This window comes from Empidonax traillii, unplaced genomic scaffold (genome assembly GCF_003031625.1).
Source record: "Empidonax traillii isolate 1590-97213 ecotype Southwest subspecies unplaced genomic scaffold, ASM303162v1 scaffold213:size761030, whole genome shotgun sequence".
In the NCBI taxonomy this organism is placed as follows: Eukaryota; Metazoa; Chordata; class Aves; order Passeriformes; family Tyrannidae; genus Empidonax; species Empidonax traillii.
Window position 1 is genome coordinate 373,830 of NW_020955406.1, and position 21,799 is coordinate 395,628.

At 39.1% G+C, this 21,799-nt stretch overlaps 3 protein-coding genes across 5 annotated transcripts in view; 2 read left to right on the forward strand and 1 right to left on the reverse strand.

The window, feature by feature from the left end:
• TDRD9 (tudor domain containing 9) overlaps positions 1-9,246 on the reverse strand; it is a 70,464-nt gene extending 61,218 nt beyond the window's left edge. The window contains exon 1 of the mRNA XM_027887526.1: positions 9,036-9,246. Within this exon, the coding sequence (XP_027743327.1) occupies positions 9,036-9,187 (152 nt within the window). The 5' untranslated portion in view covers positions 9,188-9,246. The remainder of the gene's footprint in view (positions 1-9,035) is intronic.
• RD3L (retinal degeneration 3 like) lies at positions 2,056-3,522 on the forward strand. Its single transcript, XM_027887527.1, has 2 exons — positions 2,056-2,354; positions 3,225-3,522. The coding sequence occupies exons 1-2, from the start codon at positions 2,056-2,058 to the stop codon at positions 3,520-3,522; spliced, it is 597 nt and encodes a 198-aa protein (XP_027743328.1).
• A 1,848-nt stretch (positions 9,247-11,094) lies between the features above and the next one.
• Positions 11,095-15,115, forward strand: ATP5MPL (ATP synthase membrane subunit 6.8PL). Of its 3 annotated transcripts, none has more exons than XM_027887528.1 (4): positions 11,095-11,194; positions 12,818-12,941; positions 14,034-14,054; positions 14,924-15,115. In XM_027887528.1, exons 2-4 carry the CDS (start codon positions 12,818-12,820, stop codon positions 14,941-14,943), a joined length of 165 nt encoding a protein of 54 aa, XP_027743329.1. In that variant the 5' UTR covers positions 11,095-11,194; the 3' UTR covers positions 14,944-15,115. The 3 variants fall into 3 exon arrangements, with proteins under 3 accessions (XP_027743329.1, XP_027743330.1, XP_027743331.1); XM_027887529.1 differs by lacking the exon at positions 11,095-11,194 and adding an exon at positions 11,247-11,374; XM_027887530.1 differs by lacking the exon at positions 11,095-11,194 and adding an exon at positions 11,448-11,827.
• Positions 15,116-21,799: the final 6,684 nt, after the last annotated feature.

The window sequence follows — 21,799 nt, forward strand, 5'->3', positions numbered from 1 at the left end:
AACAAATTTACGGAACCTTTGTTCTCCCAACAGTTCAACACACCAGCAGAGGGGAAAAAAAAAAAAAAAAAAAAAAAGTGGGAATGAAAAATACTTAGGGGAGCAAAGACAGTCATTAGAACAAGAGCGAGACGGAGAGGCAGCATTTCGTATTCCATGGCTACTGTTTAGATTAATAGGAAGAGACCAGATAACTGGAACGGAAAATGGCTGCTTCAGCGACCTTTGGTGTGCACACTGCCAGCCCTGAGAATGAACCTTAAAAATGGATATGCTCAAAATATTCATCAAGAAAGGAGGGAGGAGGCAGCTGACAGCCAGTTGAGAGAGAAGCAATGTCTATGGTAAGACTTACAATTCTGGGCTTTTTGGATCAGTTTGACCTCAATTTGCATCTCTTTATCATTCTATTCCTTTAATTAGATTAACGTGTCTTTCGTGGTACACTGGAGGTGTTACAGCCTTGCTTCTTTAAATACATTTGAAATGTTAATTTAAAATGCTAACAGCAATGCACAGTAATGAAGAAGTACAGTACCATGAGATTGATGAAATTCATCTGGAAGAAGGATTTAATGCAGCAACAAAATCCTGAGCAACTGTCACATACTTCTTTTCTGTCAACACTCACTTAACAAAAGCTTTAGATGATCTTTACTAGAGAAAAACTATTCTTAGCTGTTTAAAAATGACAGCAGAACAGCCTGATCTCCCTCTAATGGGAGATAAGTCTTCCAGCATCTCAATGGCCTGAAAGTTTAGTTTGATGATAAAAGCAACGTAGTTATTTTTAGCGCTCTACAGGCATAAAAATACAGCTCTAAACTGTGACCTACAGCTATGCACAGCCAAGCATCACATCACACGACAGCCTTAACTTTAGCTACAAGCAGGACTGTAGTTGCTTCAGACTATCATTATTCATCTCACTACCAACAATACCTTTGGATGGATTTAGCAACAAGCATTTGAAATTGTCACCATCTTTTTTTAAATTGCTGCCACCGGCAGAACTCAATTCAAAGGTAGGAGATCTTAATGGACTTGGTAGAAAGTATTTGAGAGACCATGTTAGGTTAAATGGATTACTGCTTCTCTCTGGTACAGAGGATGAAAAAGAACCTTAAAAGCAGAAAAACTTAAACTGTCGTATGCAGTTCAGAAAGTCATTTTTTCTAAGGACAGTTTGAGTAAATGAAAAAAAAAAAAAAAGGAAAAAAGAAAAAACCCCTTGTTTTCTTCCTGCAGTAGTAACAACCTGCAAACAGGACATGCTAGAATAAGAGACCTTCAAGCAAACTCACCTGAAACAACACTGTTCACAGAGAGCTGCAAAGGTAATTTATGTTATTTTACTCCAATTCGCATGCTTGTGTCTGCATGATTTCTTGCAAACTGCAATTTAAAAGTCTACTCCACCAGATTTCTGATTCCAGGTTATGTGAACAATAATTTATTTAACATACTTTAAATATAAATTGATATAGAAGTTGTAAAAACAGATCATGCAGAGTTCCAGCACTTAACTTTATTAATTAGTATACTCTTTAAATGTACATATAACTTCAAATTTTGGAGGTTTGGGGTTTTCTGTTTTGTTAGGGGGAGGGGGAAGCGGGCATGTTCTCATTTGGTTGGTTTGGGGATTTTTATGGGGTTAGAGGTTTTTTGGTTTGCTTGTTTGAGGGGGAAGGGTTCCCTGGGGTTTCTTTCTTTTTTCTTTTTTTTTTTTATCACATATACTATAGGACAAAAAATGAAGTATTTCCAAGATGATTTTAAATGCACTTTTAAATGCTACAAACTTCACATAGTACTTTAACTCAGAAAACAGATGGGAAAATTTATAAAGTGTAAGGCTTGTCAGATTTCATTATGGCTTGGTGATGATTGTTATCGCTACTTTTATTGTACTGCAAGCTATTTTAGCAACATTAATAAATTTTCATTCAGACATGCAGTTGCCGAGAAGGAAGTTTACAGGTAAAAAGAACTAATCAGTCAGACAGAAAAAAACAATTTTTTTTTTTTCTCCTCTCCCCTCTCAGCTTAAAAATGCCATTTTTTGGCTGGATGAAATGGTCAAAAACTGATTCCTACAAGCCTGCAAGATGTCCTGGATCAGAAGTTGTTACAAAAACCCTGCTGAGGGAGTTGAAATGGCACCTGAAAGAGCGTGAAAGATTAGTGCAAGAGATCGAAAACGAACAAAAAGTCCAGAAGACTGGCATGGATTACAACTGGCTCAAGAACTACCAGAACCCTCAAGCAACAATTCCAGCCACTGAGCAACGGCAGCTCGAAGTTCTGTGCTCACAAATCCAGCCTTGCCAAACGGGAACTGTTCTCAGCAGGTAATTGTTACGTATTTCCCTAATTCTGAGTACTCTATCAAAAATAAGATGTTTCTCTACCTAGTTCAAGTCAGTATTTGGCTCTGGTCTCCAGAAGTAGCTGTGACCAGCAACTGGAATGCATTTTCACAGGTGTTCTATAAATTACATCTTCACTTTAATATGTCGTACTTGAAGGAAGTTTTAAATCAGGATTTTCCTGGTCTACTCCAAACAAGGGAAGTCTTAAATGACCTTTCGATACCTCCAGTTTTTCCTCTGTTATTTATCCCCAATATTTATAAAATAGTAACCCAATAACCAGAAATCAAATTAAAAGACTAATGCAATGCACTATTATGCAAAAAATCCAGCTTTTCTGTCCAAAACATAGGAAAGTTTCTAAAGCAAGCAAATCAGTATTAAAAAAAAAAAAAAAAAATCTGTTTTTTAAAAAAAATCCCCACACACGCATTTTACGAAGAAAAATTCTCCTATGCCTGTATTTTAACACATTTTCTAGGGACTCATAGATACAGTAGAACAAGCTCCTTTTAAAACCCAGAATACACCCAAGGGCACAGTCACTTTAAATCAAGTTACCCAGATGGCCCAGGAAAAAAAAAAAAAAAAAAAAAAAAAGGAAAAAAGAAAAGCATCCCCAATAACAACTACTTACAATCCTCATAATAGCTGGAGCACATCCAGTATATTGTTAGAGCTCTTTTCCTCTTACAGTCTTCTGGGGGAGGTGTGTGGGGAAATGTGGCAGCAAGGAAAAAATAGCACCAGCATGCAGTAATTTCCTCCTTCCCCGCCTCCAATGACCAGAGAGGAAACAGAAGAGTTTTCAGCGCCGATGATTAGATTACGATTTTTGTTCGTTTCTAGATTTCGTGAAGTTTTGGCAGAAAATGATGTCTTGCCCTGGGAAATAGTCTACATATTCAAGCAAGTTTTAAAAGATTTTCTCACCACCATGGAGAGAGAGAACCAACCAGAGCAGCTGGCAGATGCATGGGATACAAATTGTCCTGAACATTTCACTCCGGGTGGTGAGAGCTCTACCAAGTCGGACAAGGATGAAATCCCCACTGTTTCAAGTTATGTTGACAAGAACACACACAGCATGTTTCCCACCTTCTCTCATAGAATCTGGAATCTACCCTATTACTACCCATCAAGTTAAGTTGGTTTGTGTTGCTTTCAAAAAGTTATGCAGCCGTTCGCATTCCTATCTTGTGATTGCCATCCAGACACATAGGAGTAAGAAATGTGACCTGCTCCCCTTTTTTCCAAGTTCAGAAATTAAAAAATCCTTTGTTATAGCTAGTAAGCAGTAACTTTAACTATCAACTCCCCTTTTATCTTTCTAGTTTCTTAGAGCTGTTGTGTTTGAAGCCATCTTTTAATAAGCAAAGTAGATGTTTCTGAAAAAATTCTGAAGCATTTTTTAGCTGTATAGAGCTAGAACTATTTAAACAACAAAAACTACTACTTTCCATACTTTGAAGCAGTATCAATCCACACAGCATTAAACAAAAACTTCTGTATTTGTCACATAGCTTTTAGGCTCTATGGGAACTTTATACTGTGTAAATGAAATGGTTTAATATACTCACAGTAATACCAAATAAATTAGTCAATACTTTTTGGAGCTGAATAGTTATTTCTTAATTCCAAGAATAAGTTGCATGAAGCCATTAAGAAAACATAACCTGCTGCATGTCGTATTTCTATATTTTTTTCTAAACTGTACTCCGCACGTGCTGAAGTATTATAAAGATGGACAACTAAATGAAAGCACTGGATATTTAACAGCATTTAACAAGTAGCTCTCTGTTCTGCATGAAGTTAATGAGTTATATTATTTCAAACAGCTGTACTTCATTTGACTTACTGGAAACTGCTCTGAAACCCCAATTCTGCATTAAACATTTTGATCAAATCAGACAGTACTTTTCTAGAATAGCCAAAGAGTCAAGCCAGATCATTTCCAAAGCATGAGGTGATTATTCTAAATTTAAATATAACAACATTTCATGTTTTTCAGTTGCCATCATCTATCACTGTGGGCTCATAATAAAGTTTTCCAAGACTGATTGGATACATAGGAGTTACCATCACAGCAGGCAATTAGAGCAGAAAATCAATGAAAACATATGCCAGAACTCAGTTGGCTACATTTCCAATTGTACTCCCATCACTGTACGTAACAAGTTTTTACATGTCTTATGTAACCTCCTCTTCTCCAATTTCCTTTTAATCTCTCTGCCACATCACAAAAAATAGACAAGACTCACATTGCCCAATTCACAAAACCCATTACTTTGCAAACACAGAGGAAAAATGCATCCTCTGATATTTTCCTCAAGTGTACTAAAGACAACATTCCAGTTTCATCAAGCTGGTATTACACAACTGCAAGGCATTTTCTTATGCTCCACAGTTGTATCCCCCACCCAAGAAAGAATTTACTAATAATGCAACATAAATTGCATGAACAAATGGCACAATATTTTCGTAAACGACAAAAATATTACTTTAAAAAAATTTTTAATAGTTTGTAATATAAAGAACATTTCATGTAGAAAAGTAAAATGTAAAATCTACAGAATGTAAAATAATCAAAACTCTTGCACACATCTAAAGGACAAAGCATTGGAGGACGAGAGTAAAACATTTCCTGTAGTTTTAAAATAAAATTTGCAGCTCAACACCAAAATTAAGGAGTCCCTCCACTTATCATAAACTAAATACACAAACCTTCACACGCAGGTGCAAACTCATTATATCTGCATTCAGAGCTGCTATGAACTCTTTGCCTTCCTTTTGTCAGTTGTCAATTTGTGGATAAATAACAAAAATGCTGCTTTCAACTTACTCTGCCCTTCTGAGGCAGCACAAGGAGTTGAAAATTCTTTTCTTGAAGAAAGAAAATTCTTTCCCTGCAAGAAGGTAGGAAAGGACTGAAAGGAAGGTTTTCCTTCAGTGATAAAACTCCCCAAAGTGCTAAATGTGAAGTGCCTTTTCCATTGGAATGAGGGTGACAGGTATTGAGCACAAAAAAGGCACTGGCAGAATTGTTATACTGAGAATTAATACTCACAAATAGTAGTTTTAGAAAATACATTTTATTTGGTCAAACATGCAAGATTGTGCAATGGCAATTCCTATAAGTTCATTTCTTTAAATAGTACCCTCAACAGCCTTGTACTGGAAAATAAGTGAAAAAAAAACCCCTAAAAATTTTGCTTCCAAATTTTAGTTATGGAAAAGGAAAGGTCAGTAAGCATGGAAGATCCACTTACCTTTATGATCACCAGAAAAAAGGGGGGAAAAAAAAAAAGACAAACAAAACCAACTTCACAGGCTGACCACAGATACAACACCCATTCTTCATAAATTTCACTTCTATTTCACTTTAATATAAGCAAATGCATTTTTCTAACTCCAGAAACAAGACCCATCCACTACACCATATGCTAAGAGGCAGTTGCTGAACAAGAGTTATCAAATGTACCTAGGCATCACAGCCAATTCAATGTTAAATCCCAATGCAATGCTGGAGAAATGCACAAAAAGGCTCATCTACTTTTCTATCATGTTTTATTGTTTAAACTGATACTAGGCTGTTGCATCCAGTCCTAGTGCCCACATCTGGGGGGAAAGGACAGGGAGAAAACAAGGGAGAACTGCAGAAGGTACAAGAAAAAAATAAGCCAAGTGATGAGAAAATGCCATTCACTAAGGTGTCACTTTGTCCATTTTTTCAAAAACAGAAAATGAGGGGTAACTTTGCAAAATACGAGCACTTTCTCCTGACCAAAGTACTATATATTTTCTAGTTAAACAACAAAAAAAAGCATAGCAGCAGCAAAGGTGTAATAACAAGAAGTCAAAGTAAAGAAGAAATATAAAGAAATGGGTTAAGTTTATTGCAACATGCTACAAAGAGAATCTGTTCCTCAGTTCACCAGCTAAGACAAGCCCTTTTCTAGAAATCAGTTTATGCTCAGGTTTCAGCTCCATCAGACAGGAGTACAATGGCTGTAGTCATCACTCCCCTGCAGAAAAAAAATCACTGTCCAAGAACTCCACTGCTTCTTTAGGCATTTTTTTTTTTTATTTATGGTCTACATGATTTCCACGAGGTGCTCTGAAACTTTGTCATTCCTTACACTAACTCAGCCATATTTCTGACACAGGCAGCCAACACAAACCCCTCCAGGGACAGAAAGGTGAGCGGTAATAATTCCAAAGGACAGAAGTGTCTCCACCTCCACAGGTGTCAGGCAGAGCAAAGAGTGTGCGATGCTTCTGGCCAAAGCTACACCTGTGAAATGCAAGAAACTAAAGAGAGAATAAGGATCAAAACTCTAGCCACAATTTCTGTGGTTTCTATGACCTTCCCCTAACAAGCTCAATTACTAGTACTGCTACTCTAGAGGCAGTTCACAAAACAAAGTAATCTTAAAAGCCTTGGAAAAGGAGGCAGCATTGGTAAAGAAGAAAACACATTCCAAATCTTTTTTTAAGGGACATGTGAGGCTTTTAGATTCCACTAGACAGTATCTAGTAGCATTTTTTTTAAATACTAATTATTACACACACCTGTGTACAATAACACACCTGTTGTTATCATTACCAATTTAGTACTAAACCCACAAAATTTAGACAAGAGGGGAAGGCAGAGAGTCTCCATCAATAAGTGTATATCCAACTTGAAATAAATACAAATAAGCATTCGAAAAATTTGAAAAAAACTTTGGGTTTGATTTTCCCAAGAAACAAATCAAGAGTTTTGATGGAAGTATTAAAATAGATTTTTATGCTACGAGCAGACTCTACAAAAGAGAAATTCTTTTGGTTTTTTTCAGCTCTCCAAACTCAGTTTCTTAAGACGCCAGTGAATAAAAGACAAGCACTTCCTTTCCATCTAAGCACTTGAATCTAAACCTCCTCAAGAGTTTTCAGGTTTTGCAAAAACTCTTTAAATGTAAGCATGTTCCCAGAACTATGAAACAGAAGCATGTATGGAAACAAAACACAGCTAAGCAAACATGCCTTTTCATAGAGGTTCTCCCCGTTTTGTGGCAGCACATACACACCTATCATCTATGCTCAAAGATTTTATACAAGTCCATTGCTGAGAGGTCTGTCCACACTTACATAAATAGTCCCTTCGGATGCACAGCCCCACTCTCCCCTCCTAAGATGGGAGGGAACCCAAACCCCTAAGATTAACTTTTCACTGTAAACACAACTGTCAAACTCACAAATAGATCATCTGCTAAGATTTGTGAGTGGAAAGAAGTATTTATGCAAAGACAAAGATTTGCCTCTCTGTAGGCACACAAGGCTTCTCCTGTGTTACTTGACATGTTTTGGTGACTTAGTGCTCAGTTGGATTCAAGAATCTCTTGTCAAACACTTTCTCAAGTACCGTGGAAATGTTATTTTTACCTAAATAAAGACTGAGAAGTCTAAGACACCTTGTACATACTGGATTCCAGAATTACATTCACAGTAAATAACCTTACAGAACTATGAAATTTTTGTCTGGTCACTTCTGAAAAATTTTAACTACCTGCATAAAATCCAGTAGATCTCAGTCAGATTCGGAGCTTGATAACGACGGGACTTTTACATGAAAGGATAAAAAGGATAGACATTTTTATGTGCCAGTTTTGTTCTTCACTGGAAGCAGACAGAAACCAACAGCCCAAACAGTCTCTGCTGAACTATCAGAACACCTGCTGTTAAGACATTATGTAAAAGGTTCATTCTCTCTCAGAAGCCAATGTACAGCTTTAATAGAGCTCCAGAAACCAAGCAACCTATACTGCTGTACATCATATAGGGTGAAAAAAAACCCCCACACAACAAATCAACACTCACTGTAGACTGTATCCTCCATCTGATTTTGAAAAAGACTTTACTGTATGGAATTGCATACAAAATACTTTTCTATGGCAACCAAAGATACTCTAACGAGAATGGATCTAAATACTAAGATTAGCGTGCAAGGCCACAATATCTTCCAGTTTAGGCATCATCCAGGGGCAAGTATTTTGTGGTTTTCAATATGCAGACATTAGTGCAAACCAACTGTACCTGGTTGCTATACAGATACACGTTAAATTCTACTCGGCTTTAAACTCTGCCATTAGAGAATAAAGCATTTCCAAGGACTGACATGTCAATATACCTCAAATTAGCTTTACCCTGGTACCTTAAATGCTTCAGTTAGGTCACTAGAGCAATGAACTCTTGAATCTCATTTTATTTACCATTTGGTACTGACAAAATTATTCAGTTAATACACCTAAACCAAGATAAAACTGGGTCTTTCTTAACCCTGTTACACAGTTTTTCAACAAGACTTGCTAGAGCTGCACACCAGTGCTAATACACTTCAGATAAAGCAAATCCTACAAGCAGCATACCTAATGACGATCAAGACAACTAAGACAAGGAGCAAATCAGAAAGGAACGTTAAGTATTAGGCCAAGAAAAACACATCTATCCACACCTAGGCTAGAACCACAAACACTACCAGGGGTGTTAGGCTGGAATCCAGCAACAGCCGACCCGTGTCCCAAGTAGAGGAGAGGAGCTAAAGGAGTCTGCCCAGACCGTGGGGAATGCCCAGCACACCCGGAGCCACCAAGCGCAAGCAGCGCAGTGCCCCGCACTCACCCCGCAGCCGTCAGCGGCTCCGGTGCGGGCTGGCGGGGGCTAGAGCACGGCGAGGCGGCCTGCGCCTCCTCGCCCAGCAGCTCGACGGCGGTGACGGCGCTGCCGACGGTGAACCAGTCTCGGATCTGCTCCAGGGTGAGTTTCCGCAACATGGCGGGACACGGGGGGCTCCCGGCACGCGCCCGAGCCTCGCGCCGCCGCCACGGCCCTTCCCGCCTTCCGCGCGCGGCCCCGGCCCCGCCCCCGGCGCGCGACCACGGCTGAGGAGGGTCGGCACCGGCGCAACCCGGCGGGAGCGATCCCGGGCGGCTTCGCGCTCTGGGACCGGCTCTGCCCTCACGCCTTCAAACCGCCCCCCCCAAAACTTGTAACAGCCTTGCTTGCCACAGGAAGGCACACGCAGGCCAGAAGTATAAGGGAGGGTCGAACACTAAAGCCTGCCATCCCTATTGGATAACTGGGTTCATTCAAAAGAAGAAGAGGAACTAAAATAAACATGTGTCGCTGATCTTCCCTTTTTTTTTTTTTCTTTTTTTTCTGTCATCCCCCTTCTGAAATAACTGAAAACACCTGTGTGTAATTTGTTAAATCAGATAAATACAACATAAACAGAGGGTAGCCCCTTACTTTCCCTCATATAATTGGAGGGTGTGTCATCTCCACACTGAATCCAATGCAGTTACTTGGCTGACTGCTCTAGAACTCTGTCAGGTAGGGAAATACAAATCTAGGACATACAAAGAGAGATGAAGATACCACAGCCTCTGGTAGTTTTAACACACCAGCCTCGAAATCCTAAATTAAAGAAACAAGGGGATATTCCTCACAAAACTGTAACAAGGTTCTGAATGTTCTAAATGAAGGAGGTGAGGTATGTGCAGTATTTAATCGACAGAAGTTATGATCCTCTTTTGAATGCAAAAAAGTCCCTGGTAAGATCCAAGAAGACTTGCCCTGTGTAACAAAGCTCATATTTAGCAAATCTATATACTTGCAGATTATGTAAACCGCTCAGTAAGAAAGTAAATGCAGTCTATGATCTCACTAAAGAATTTTAACGTGAGAAAAAGGTCTGAGCTCTGCCTTCCCTTCGCAGGCTCAGGAGCCCTGGGTGGTCATTTCCCCTTCACACCCACAGAACAACACCTGAGTGCTACTCTGGAATCCCAGTTGTCCCATCCCTTCCCAGTACCTAGAGAAAATGACCCACAAGGCACACAGGTGCATCAGACCTGCTGAATCTGGCCCAGTGGTGCCTCCTGCTCCCCCAGGACAACCTATTCTCTAAGGGACACACTCTACAGACTCGTGACAGGCCCTTTTTGGCATTGTCCTGGTGCAGGACACCTGCTGTGTTCCTTCTTGGGGAGCAGGACCGAGGTGCAGTTTGGGCAGGACACTGTTGGGCAGCAAGGTGCATTAGGAAGAGCATTCCCAGCAGGTGGAAGGAGGTGATCCTGCCCCTCTGCTCAGGCCTGGTGAGGCCACATCTGGAGTGATGTGTCCAGTTCTGGGCTCCTCTGTTCAGGGGAGACATGGAGCTCCTGGAGCAGGTCCAGTGGAGAGCTGCAAAGATGATGAGGGAACTGGAGCACCTCTCTTATGAGGAAAGGCTGACAGAGTTCAGCCTCGAGGAGATAACTGAGAGGGGGCCTCATCAATGTCTCTAAGTATTTGGAGGGTGGGTGCCAAGAAGACGGAGCTGGGCTCTTCTCAGTGGTGCTGAGCAACAGGACAAGAGGCAACGAGCAGAAACTGATGCACAGGAACTTCCACCTGAACATGAGGAAAGAACTTCTTCACTGTGCAGTGACCGAGCACTGGAGCAGATTGACCACAGAGTCACAGACACAGGTGTGAAGTCTCGCTCACTGCAGATACTGAAGAACCGTCTGGACGCAACCCTGTGCCATGTGCTCTGGGATGACCCTCCTGGAGCAGGGCGGTGGGACCAGCTGCCCCACTGCGGTGCCTTCGCGCCCGACCCACCCCGCGGTTCCGAGGGAAGCGGGGCGGGCACAGCGGCGGGGCGGGAGCGCTCCGGTCCTCCGCGGCCACAGGGGGCGCCGCAGCGCCCGCTCCGCTCTCGGCCCTTCCCGGCGCGCCCCGCGGCGGCAGCGGACCCGTCCCCGGCCTGACCTTCGCGCTCCGCCGCCACGGTGGGTCCGGGCCCGCGGGGCCAGGGCGGGTTACGGCGGTTCCTGCCGGGCAGCGCTCGGGGAGGGTTGGGAGCGTTGGTTCTCCGGGAAAGGGGAGGGAGGCGCGGGCGGTGGCGCTGGAGCTCTGCCGTTACCCACCGCCCGCCCCAGCGCTGCGGGTCGGGCCTCGGGCGGCCGCAGGTGCCCCGGGCTAAGAGGAGTTGTGGCGGGGACGGCAGGGAGACGGCAATTTCAGCGCCGTTCTGGGTAGATTTCATTAAAAATTTCATTAAAAAATAGCCTGGACGACGTCTCGCCCAGGCCTTGGGGAATGGTCTCTGCCGGGCTTTTAGCAGGGTGTTAGCTGGAAACAGCACCGCTTGTTGCTGTGTTTTGTGGTAGTGTAGTGTAGAAATTTTTCTTTTCAGTCACCTTGTTACCGTGTCTTGTTATTCTGCTGTAGCAGAGTGACTGTTACTCCACTCTTCATCTGAAACTACAAATGCTGGAAGTTTAGGGGGAGGTGCAGTGTCCTTGATAGCGTTGGTGAAAGCACGACGCTGTTTCAGGAACTCCGGCCACAGTAATAAATTTGATTGAAATGACTACCCATAAACAAATAAAAGATAAATGTGGGTTTGTCTGTAATTAGATGTGAATTGCCTTGGAGTTGCTTTCGTTGTTTAAGAAGCACTCAGATCTTTGCAGCTGTTTTGGCATTGGCTGCCCCCCCAGTCCTTATCTCTCTCAGGCTTTGCCCAGGGATGCTTTACATTTAGTAATGGCTCATAAGTGAGTGAGCATTACGTCAGAGATGTTTAACTCTGCTTTTCTTTCCTGGGACTCTGGTTTACCATATACTGTCTGTATGGGGTTGTAATAAGTGTAAATAGTGACCATTGGGTGAAGTGCTGTACATAAGGCAGTAGAGCATGTGGCATTTTAGTGCAGCGTGGTGCAAATGTGTACTAACATTTATGGGAGTTAGGGCAGGCTTTATTCTAAAACATCCTACAGTTTTCTGTTTGTCTAACAAAGCTGCTTAGAGAGAAAAAAACCCAACACTGACAGGCTTCTTGTTCTTGGGGCATATTTTGAAAGTCAAATAGTCATGATAAAGCATGAATTCATTAGCTTAACATCATTTATTTTGCTATTTTGAGTAGAAATTACCATGCTGGAAGAGACAGCTGCGAGGGAGGGAAGCTAAATTGGTAGTGCAAGGAAGGAGCCTCTCTGGCTTGTCTGGAATGAGGCTTTTCTCCTGAGGGAATCTGGAAATATTAAAAAGAGCTGTCACTGATAGGGAGAGAGGAATTGCTACTCTGTAAATGCTCTGTTGACTCATTTTTTAACCCCTTCATCAGCTGTAATTAATTTTTTTTGTATTGCATTATCCCTTAAATTGTAACCTTAACTCTGGATTTTCATTGCTTTCCTTTGGAGTAGGTACTTTTGCGTGTTCAGGGATATATTTTTTTCTTTACCTGCAAACTGCTGTGGATATGTATCAGGACTCTGTGTCTGTACACATAAAGATAGATATATTGATGTACATGTGTGTCTGTATATATATTAAAAATCCAGCAGGTTAAGAATACAGTTGCAAAATTTACCACGACAAAACTTTTTTATAATTTTCAGATGGTGCAGACCATGATTCCAAAGTCATGGAGATCCATGAAATTCTACTTCACTACTGTATATCAAGAGATTTGGGTTGGTGTGGCGTTAACAGCTTATGCTTATTACAAAATCTCATATGGCGGTAAGTTACACGTTACAGTCCCCATCAGCTGTTACCTTATAGATAAGGTTTATAGAAGAGAATAACAAATCAGTCAGCAAAAACAAATTTACGTTCTTACTTAGGGCCAGGTCTTTGCCATAAAAATTTAGAAGTTTTAACTTGCTCATTGTAGAAGGTTGCACTAATAAAAACACTCAAATACCAGTGTAACTGTGCCTACGTTATGAAGATCAGGAAATATAGGAACTGGTTTTAGAAACACATGTCTGACTGGCTCAAGATCTGAAAAAAAACCACCACTTTTTAAAAGGTTTTCTCATGTGAACTTGCGAAAGTGTATTTTGGGCTGGTGCACCTCAAAATGCAAGATACATCACTGAATGTGAAAATGTGTATAATTTGTTGACATTGGATCGTTTTTCTTAGAGAAAGAAATGTGGTATCCTAAAGGTCCTGTTTTTCAATTTAGGCTATGCTGAAAAATCCCAACTCAAACCCTTTCCAGTGAAATGGTACAAGCTGTAGGCAAAGTCGACAGGGAAGGGAACCCCTTGCTGTGGGAACAGCTGAGTGATATTGCCCCAGTATTTTTCCAGCTTTGTCCAAATAATGTGTATCATGTCCAAAATTGTTACGTTGCACTTAAAAGATTAAATAAATATAAGTAGTTAAGCAGATAGGGAAAAAAAAAAAGTTTTTAACTTTTGCTTTAACCTTTAATTTCAAGGAAAATTTTAAAGCAAACATATCGCTTCGGTTTACATCTGTGTGTTGTTTATATTTTTTATATATATATATATATATAAAATACCCATATGTTATGTAAAATACTAACATTCCATATACATTTCTTTTGAATTATAGTAGCAGTCTTGGTGGCTACAATTCATAAATGCATGGAGTCTTGATTAATTTAAAACAAACAACTTCTAAAAATCAATATAAAGTTTACTGAGACATGGCAGTACATGTTTTGTACACTTACTAAATCTTGAGCTAAATTAGCAAATAATAAGTAGTATAAGCTCATTTTCTTTACAAAAAGTAAATAGGAAATAAATTTTTTAACGTCATTGTTCAGCTTGTTTTTTCTTATTTTGTTTTTCCCAGGCAAAAAAGCAGTGGCAAATAGTAAGTATTCAACATCTAACACTTTGTTTTATTTCTTAAGTGAGCGCAATAAAAATTAGCTCAGAATATTTTACGTAAGTTTGGGGGTTAAGTTATGGATTTAGAAAATGTTTAAAGACTGCTTCAAAATATGCAATTTTGATTGTGTTGATGGTTTTATAAGCTGTTTAGAAACATTGGTAAATCTGCAGAGACATTACCTCTGACTTAATCTGTCTTTTGCATGGATTTTAAGAGTAGAATGGGAGTTGTATACCTTGACTGTGTGGCAGAAGTTCCTTTAAGCAATAGTAACAACCATTTAATTGAATTACTTAAATCAGCATGATCATAAGAGTAGCTCCTATTTTAGTTGTCAAGAAACTAGAAACTGCAAACTGATACTTTGAATTTGTATTTTTGTACTTTATAAAGCAGTGTTTAGATATTGATGGACAGTTTCTTTTGACATCACACTGGAATTTATTTTTTCATGAACTGCTGTACCTCAGTTAACTGTCTGCACATGAGAGATAATCCATTTGCTCCCAGTTGAATTTGTACATGTAAATGTTATTTACGTTTTTACATGTGTAATTAAATAGTGCCCAGTAGACTTCAAGATAACACCATAAATAAAACTTCCATTGTGAAAGAAACATACCAAAACTAAGGAAGAATGGATGTTTAGCCATAATAGTGCTTTAAAACTTGCAGAAGAGGATTTTTAGTATTGGCCAAGTTTATTTATGCATAGTTCAAGGGTTCTATTTGAATTGCCAGTTCTTGTGCTCAGACATAGGTTCAGTTGTCTGTTCTGGGATCTGTGCTACATTCCTGAACTGATCTGCTTTACTGTTTGAACAGTCTAAATCGTGTCTTTGTTTCAGAGTCCTCTGGCCATCATTAAAGACCCCTTCTCTTCTTGGAATATGAATTTGGTGGTTCGTCATCTTTGCTGTAAATGAAGCAAGTCACAACCCTAGGGAAATTACTCTAAAACTGTACCTGATCCATCTGCTGTAATGGGAGAAGGAATAAATCCATTGAGTCACAACTAATTAAAGATGTTGGACAAAGTATGCTCAGTGTATTCTTAACCTAATTTTTAGAATAAGCATTTTTTGTTTTCTACAGTTCTTCCAAGTTCCATGTTAAACTTTTTCAATGGTATTTTGAAAAAGACCAAATTTTTACAAGTACTTAATAGAATTATCTTCCTTTTTTTTTTTTTTTTTTAAATTCTCCCCTAATGATAGCTTTTTTGGCTATTTACTTTAAAAATGTAATTTAATAGGATGCCAAGTGTGAGTAATTAAATCTCAGCTGTTTGTCAACTTGTAGTGCAATAATCAAGGGTACAAAAATTTTTAAAGCCTACTTTTTTTTTTTTTAAGAATTCTTAGTTCTAAAGGAGTTAAAATCAAAAGCTGTATTGTTATGAAAACACCGTGAAAAACACTTACAGATGTTATTTAAAAGTACATCATTGACAACTATCTTTTTTTTGTCCTTCATGTTCAGTAGAGCTAAGGAATTACTCTGAAAGGCTCTTCCTTTAGTCACAGATTTTGCAAAGGACCTGTATTGTATAAGAAAATTGATACCTTGTGGGCTTTCATCTGCCATTTGAGCTTGTGAAAATCTTAGGATTTAAAGGGAATAATGATGTCACACACTGTGGCAGCAGTTAATATGAACATAAATAAATATTTAACTGACTTCAAAGATTTTTTCCTTGTTCCTGAAAATTTAGAAGTCACAGATGTGTTAGTGGGATGGGTCATAAGTGGTTTTTGCAGATAGCTTTTAGAAGTGACTTCACAGCAAGTGTATTTTGGAGACTCTAAGGACATATGGTATCTTAAAAAAATCAGTGTTCAGAACTACACATACTGAATTCTATACCATGGATACATAGGGTGTAAACCAAAATTGGACTTCATGTCTTGTTTTTTTTAAATTTAGCCTAATCTGCTTTTGAGAAGATGAAGAGGCTTAAGTCATTTTAATGACTTAATGCTTACGTACTTCTTTTTAACTACTTCACTGAAACATCTTAAATCTTTCAGCTTGATTAAAGTTTTGCTTTAGAGAATTTGCAGTCTCTTACTACAGTATCTGGCTATAACTTAAATATTTTGTATTTGAATACTCAGGAACTTGATAACTTACCCACTGATGGTAAACATTCCAAACATTGTGTTGCCTTTAATTTTTTTCAAAATTTATCCTTATGCTTAAGCTTAATATCTGTACCTACTGAGCAGAGTAAAATTACAGTCTTATTTCTCTGAAAGCTTTTTCACAGAAGGCAGGTATAGCATCACTGAATTTGTGCAGGTGACATCTGTCTTTTATGCATTCTTGACATTTCTTCCACCTCCCACAGTGTTCCTTGTTGTGCTTTCCCTTGATATGTTTTAGCTGATTCTTTAGTCATTTCTGTATGGGTTTTTCTGTGTTTCCTCACCACAGAAGAGTGAATGAGATGTAAGAAGAATTCACTATTTGTGGTTTTTTACATAAAAAAGCAAAAGCATCCAGAAGAAGGGAAGAGAGAATGAATACTAGAAGAAAATTGGGCTTCAAATGAACAGATACTAGGCCAGTGGTAATTACAGGGTGGGTGAGTTGTGGTTTACTTAATAAGCAGGAGATTGAAAATTTATGCCAGGTAAGGAGCTATACGTGCATTTGTAATGCAAATTTATGATCACTAAGTTATAGTTCCTAAGATACCACACATACTTCAAATGACCTGCTTTAGCAATTTTCAATTACAGAGCTGAGGAAAACAGACCAAGGAAAAAACATTAATCACTGCAGGATTTGCTTCACCTTAGCTAGAACCCAGACCATTGCCACTGAGGCACAATATGCTGTCTCATCTCCTGGGTGTTAGTTAAAAGAGAAGCTTCTGCTAACCTGTCTTTGGAGCACAGTTAACTGCACTTTTACCCAAACTTAACCTGCTTCAAGTCTTAACTATCTGACTTGCTTAATTTTCTAGTAGGGAAAGAAAGTACATAGAGGCAGCAGTGTCCAGGTTATAGAAACAGCAGTTTCTACTGAAACAATGCCATCTGCAAGTGGATCTTCTATTGGTACTTCTCTGTCAGAAATTTCTGTGAAAGCTACAGAATATTCTCTCCTTTGTGATTCTTAACACAAATGTCTGCAGAAGATAAACAAAGTAAGACTGCTGTTTATGTTTGAATAGATGTTCTGGGTTTCTTACTCGAGTATCATACAAAAAGAGGAAATTCCATCCATGGCTTGACTCAAAAGCAGAAATCAACACACCCACAATGTGTAACACCTGTAGTACTATATCTATATACTTCCTGCTCCTCTGCTAAAGAATAGCAGGTAGCGTGAAAGACAATAGAGGAAAGATAGCTAAGGCATTGTGAGGGCCACTTCATATTTACAGTGTGGAAGGAGCAATTAATTTTGATTGCAGCACTAGCACCTGGAGTGTAGCCCTAGGTAGAGAAGCATTGCAAGGAGTACCCACCCTTGAAGTGAATACTCTTCATTTTAGAATATGGGCCTTTTTTTTTTTTTTTTCTAATTTAGCTAGGGTGATTTCTAAAGCTAACTTAAAAAAGGCTTTCTTGTTCCAGGTAAGTGTCTATACTGAAGATAGTCAGCTCATGAACAAGCCAATTTTCTATGCAAATGACTATGTAAAATCAGGACTCTAATCCAAGGAGGTAATATTCATGATGATTCACAGCTAAACTCTGGTGGAGGAAATGCCTAGTGCTCATTGGTGGATCATGTTGTTTCCTTTTTTAGCTGCTGCCTCTATATTGCTGACATTTCTGAAACAGAGGATTACATTTAAACTTTGTGTAATAAAGTAGTTCGGCAACTGCCTTTTTTGTTTGCTGCCTGTGACAAGGCATCAGCAGTGACAAAACCTGACTGTTTACTACTTTTGCCATGTTAGTGGAACAACAAACATTCATAGGGGTTGAGGAGCCTTATCCAGTCCCTGCAGCACCATCTTGTCTAAGTTTTGCTGTGACAAAAAAAAAAAAAAATAATGTGGGTTTCTTAAATCAGAACATGAAAGCTCAACAATAGGGAGCTGTATTAATAATGACAATGCAAATGCAAGATGTGGTCTTTTTACAGTACAAGTACCTCTGTATTTGCCCCTCCATGCTGGATCTTACTTATGGCTGGGATTTCTCATTGGATTGATTTATGGCTCTGGGATTTCTTGGACATTTGTGTTTTCCTGCAATTGGGAATCTCAGAGTATCTCCTGCATGCTAATAAAGTATTATGGAATACTATAGGGGAGCAGCAAAATACAGTCAGAGCCAAGGAAACATTAGTCACACGGCTCAACCTACTTAACCTCTTTAATGGCTGACTTGGAAAAAACCCAAATGTGTGTTTATGTTAATTTGGAGGATGAGTAAAGCTGCAGGAAATGATCCAAAGTAACTAAAACAGCTGAACTAGTCTCCTGTTTATCTGAATCATGACAGCAAACCACTGTACTACAAATACGTCCTGATACAGAGCTGGTATCTACAAGTGTATTGTGCTTTCAGTCCCTAAGGAAGGAAAACTGTCAGGTGCTCATTAGACACAGGTGATTGTGTGTGACATCACCACCAGCTGGCTGAAATGAAACCGAGGAAGTCAATGTGTGAAATCTCTATTGTTCCATTCACGGAAATCTGTAAAGTCACTAGGAAGGAAAGAATAGTAAGATGGAGGTTCCCTGAGGCATTAAATATGTTGGTTAACAATTTTTTAAATGGAGGAACAAGAAGTGACAAGATAGTGCTTGAACAGCAAGCCCTGTGAACTATAATTCCATGACCTTTAGCAACTAACATTTAGCAGCTAATATTCTTTTTAAGAATATAAAGCCACGTGACTGATTTGGTAATTTATGAAAAACTCACAAACAAGACAGTCTTGTAGTCTACTGCACTGCTGCAGACAAAGTGCTTAGAAACAGTTACTCTCTCCTAACTCAAAATGAACTGACCACCACAAGAATGGATGATTTGGGAGTTTTAATTAAATTCTGCTAAGGGCACTATGTGTCTTTGGTTATGGCTTAGCAGTACAAATGCTCTGGCAGTTACACCAGCTTGTGGCATTTTGACCCTTACACTGTAGGGGTAAGTTGTGCCGATTCACAACTATTTGTGAATCAGATCAGGCAATTTTTCATAATTTTATGGGTCTCTTCCTCTCTCAAATAGCAAAACAAGCACTTGTTGGGACTTTTTCCATTTTAATTTGGATCCATCTGATCTTGTTTAGAGTAAAGCTGCTTTATAACTTGCATTATAGCACAACAGCTTTTCTTCCTTTTTTTTCTCTAGAAAAGGGGCAAAAGAATCAGAATTCCTAGCTTCCCATTCACTCACTCAACTTCCCTAAGTCACTGTGTCCCTTGCAATAATGCAGTGCAAGCTTCCTCCTTGTACACAGCTACGCACATGATCAAAGCACTGTCTCTCCAGTAAGAACTGTCATCACTGTCAAAGCCAGAGGAATAAGACGAATGCAGAACCCCACCCTGTATACAAATCAGGAATGTCAGCTTGTGCTTCAGCAAAGGCAGAGCCTTGCTTCCTTCCTCTGGGACAGCACATGGCTTTCTTGAGTTTATACTATCACTTAATTATTTGGACAAATGAACAAACAAGTAGGGAACAGGGAGCCCCGTTGTATGATGGCATCCCAGTGCTTAATACAAATTTGGTAGTGGTTCATCAAATCCAATTGTTTTATTTGTTATTATCAAATGAAAATATGTTTTATTATTATGACCCCCAGAAACCTAAAGCAATATTTTTTAATTGATGTGGCCTTTATTTTATATCCGTATCGTAACAGTACCTTCAGCGATCTGCTGGGACAGACAACAGAGATTTCTTCAGAGCTAATGAAGTGTGTTTGCTAGGAAATGATAATGGGGATTAGGTGGGTGGTAGAACTAAGAGCAGTATGCTGAATGAATCCCATCTGTGGTGACTGCTGCCTACACAGACTTTTTGTGCAGTATCAGCTGTAGTCTTCATTTCTTGTTTTAACCTGTTGTGTTTAGCATGCTTTTGATAATATTAAGAATTGCCGCAATTAAGGGGGAATTTTTTGAGGTACAAAGTAGAAACTGTTGTGAGATATTTCATATGGAATGCTGTGTAAACAAGCAAAATGTCAGCGATAAACTGAACACAACCAGAGTATTATGGGAGAAAAAAGGAGAATAAAATGGACTAGAATGTGAACAGGCATGTGATAGGGGACCAAGAATACAGGGAAAGATACCCTTCTGTTGGGGGGGGTCTAACCAAAAGCATTTCCACTTTTATAATTAACTCCATTATTTATCTTGAGGAGATACATATATATCAGTCTCAAGCTATACTTTTTTCCAGCACTGTTACAGACTCTACTTTTAATGCTTTGGGTATACCTTTTAAGTTAGTGGACTTGCACAGAGAAATAGCCTCATTTAAATTCTCTTACACCTGACATTACAATTCTCTCCTTATAATCCTGACATTGTATTCCACGTAACATATCACATACAGTTTGAAAGGAAAATTCTTTTGGTTCTCGTTAGGATCTCAAGGCACTTCTTTAAAATAATTAGCTAAAATTTAAATTCTGCATTGCTTTTAGTAAGCTAAAAATTTCAGTCCTACCAATTTTAACATAGGATCTGACTCCCAAATAGGTGTCTAGATGTAAACAAACACCCAGACATAAATACTTTTCAGCATACTTTGATTTAGTTAATTCTTTTGGAGTAATGCATCTAGAAAAGGAATCTTGCAAAAAAATACTTTTACCTTGCTTTCAAATTATGTATTCTTATTAATACTAACTATCCCACCTCTTTTTAAATTAAAGCTAGTAAGTTAAACATCTACTCATGCCTGTCTAGAAGGACAGAAATAGAAGGCAAGAAAAACATATTTAGAACTTTCCCATAGCAAATGGAAGAAATAAAGGGAAGATTCAAGTTACTTTACCTTGTGCTGTAGCTTTTATTCATTTATAGAATAGAAATACTGGTTTTAAATTTGAGTCATAAGCAATAGACAAACCTTTAAAGTAATCTAACCATCCCCCAGTAAGTAGGTTATTACTGGGTGTACTCCTCCGTGATGAACACACTCCTTTCCAGCCTTTTAAATCTTCTGAGGTTCAGCTTCATATTATGATAAATTCTTTGAATAAATCAACCTAAAATAGATTCTAAAAACATACCAGTGATACATTTTTTACTGTCACTATTTCTAGAGCTTTTCACAGAATCATTTTTAATAAGGTTTCATCAATGCCCTACACAATTCATCTGCCTTTACTGTTGACATTCTTCTGTTTATGCAGCTAAGAATTGTAGTAATTGTAGTAAACCTTGTTGTAGGATCACACTAGTAAAAATAAAAATTATTCAGAAATGTATTTCTGGAAGATTACAAACCAGGGTATTTGGAGACAAAATCAACTTGTCTTATTATGGAATCACAGAATATTCTGAGTTGGAAAGGACCCACAAGCATCATCGAGCCCAGTTCCTGGCCCTGCACAGGAGCATCCCCAAGAGTCACACCATGTCCCTGAGAGTATTGTTCAAACGTTTCTTGAACTCTGTCAGGCTTGGTGCTGTGATCACTTCCCTGGGTGGTGGCACTCTTCCAGTGCCCAACCACCCTAGGGGTGAAGAACCTTTTTCTAATATCCAACCTAAACCTCCCCTGACAACTTTA

Excerpts from the sequence above, each read along its gene's own strand:
- RD3L (XM_027887527.1), top strand. The coding sequence starts at position 2,056 with ATGCCATTTTTTGGCTGGATGAAATGGTCAAAAACTGATTCCTACAAG. Across the intron at positions 2,355-3,224 it reads ACGGGAACTGTTCTCAGCAG|ATTTCGTGAAGTTTTGGCAG; the intron begins GTAATTGTTACG and ends GTTCGTTTCTAG.
- ATP5MPL (XM_027887528.1), top strand. The coding sequence starts at position 12,818 with ATGGTGCAGACCATGATTCCAAAGTCATGGAGATCCATGAAATTCTAC. Across the intron at positions 12,942-14,033 it reads TTACAAAATCTCATATGGCG|GCAAAAAAGCAGTGGCAAAT; the intron begins GTAAGTTACACG and ends TGTTTTTCCCAG. Across the intron at positions 14,055-14,923 it reads CAAAAAAGCAGTGGCAAATA|AGTCCTCTGGCCATCATTAA; the intron begins GTAAGTATTCAA and ends TCTTTGTTTCAG.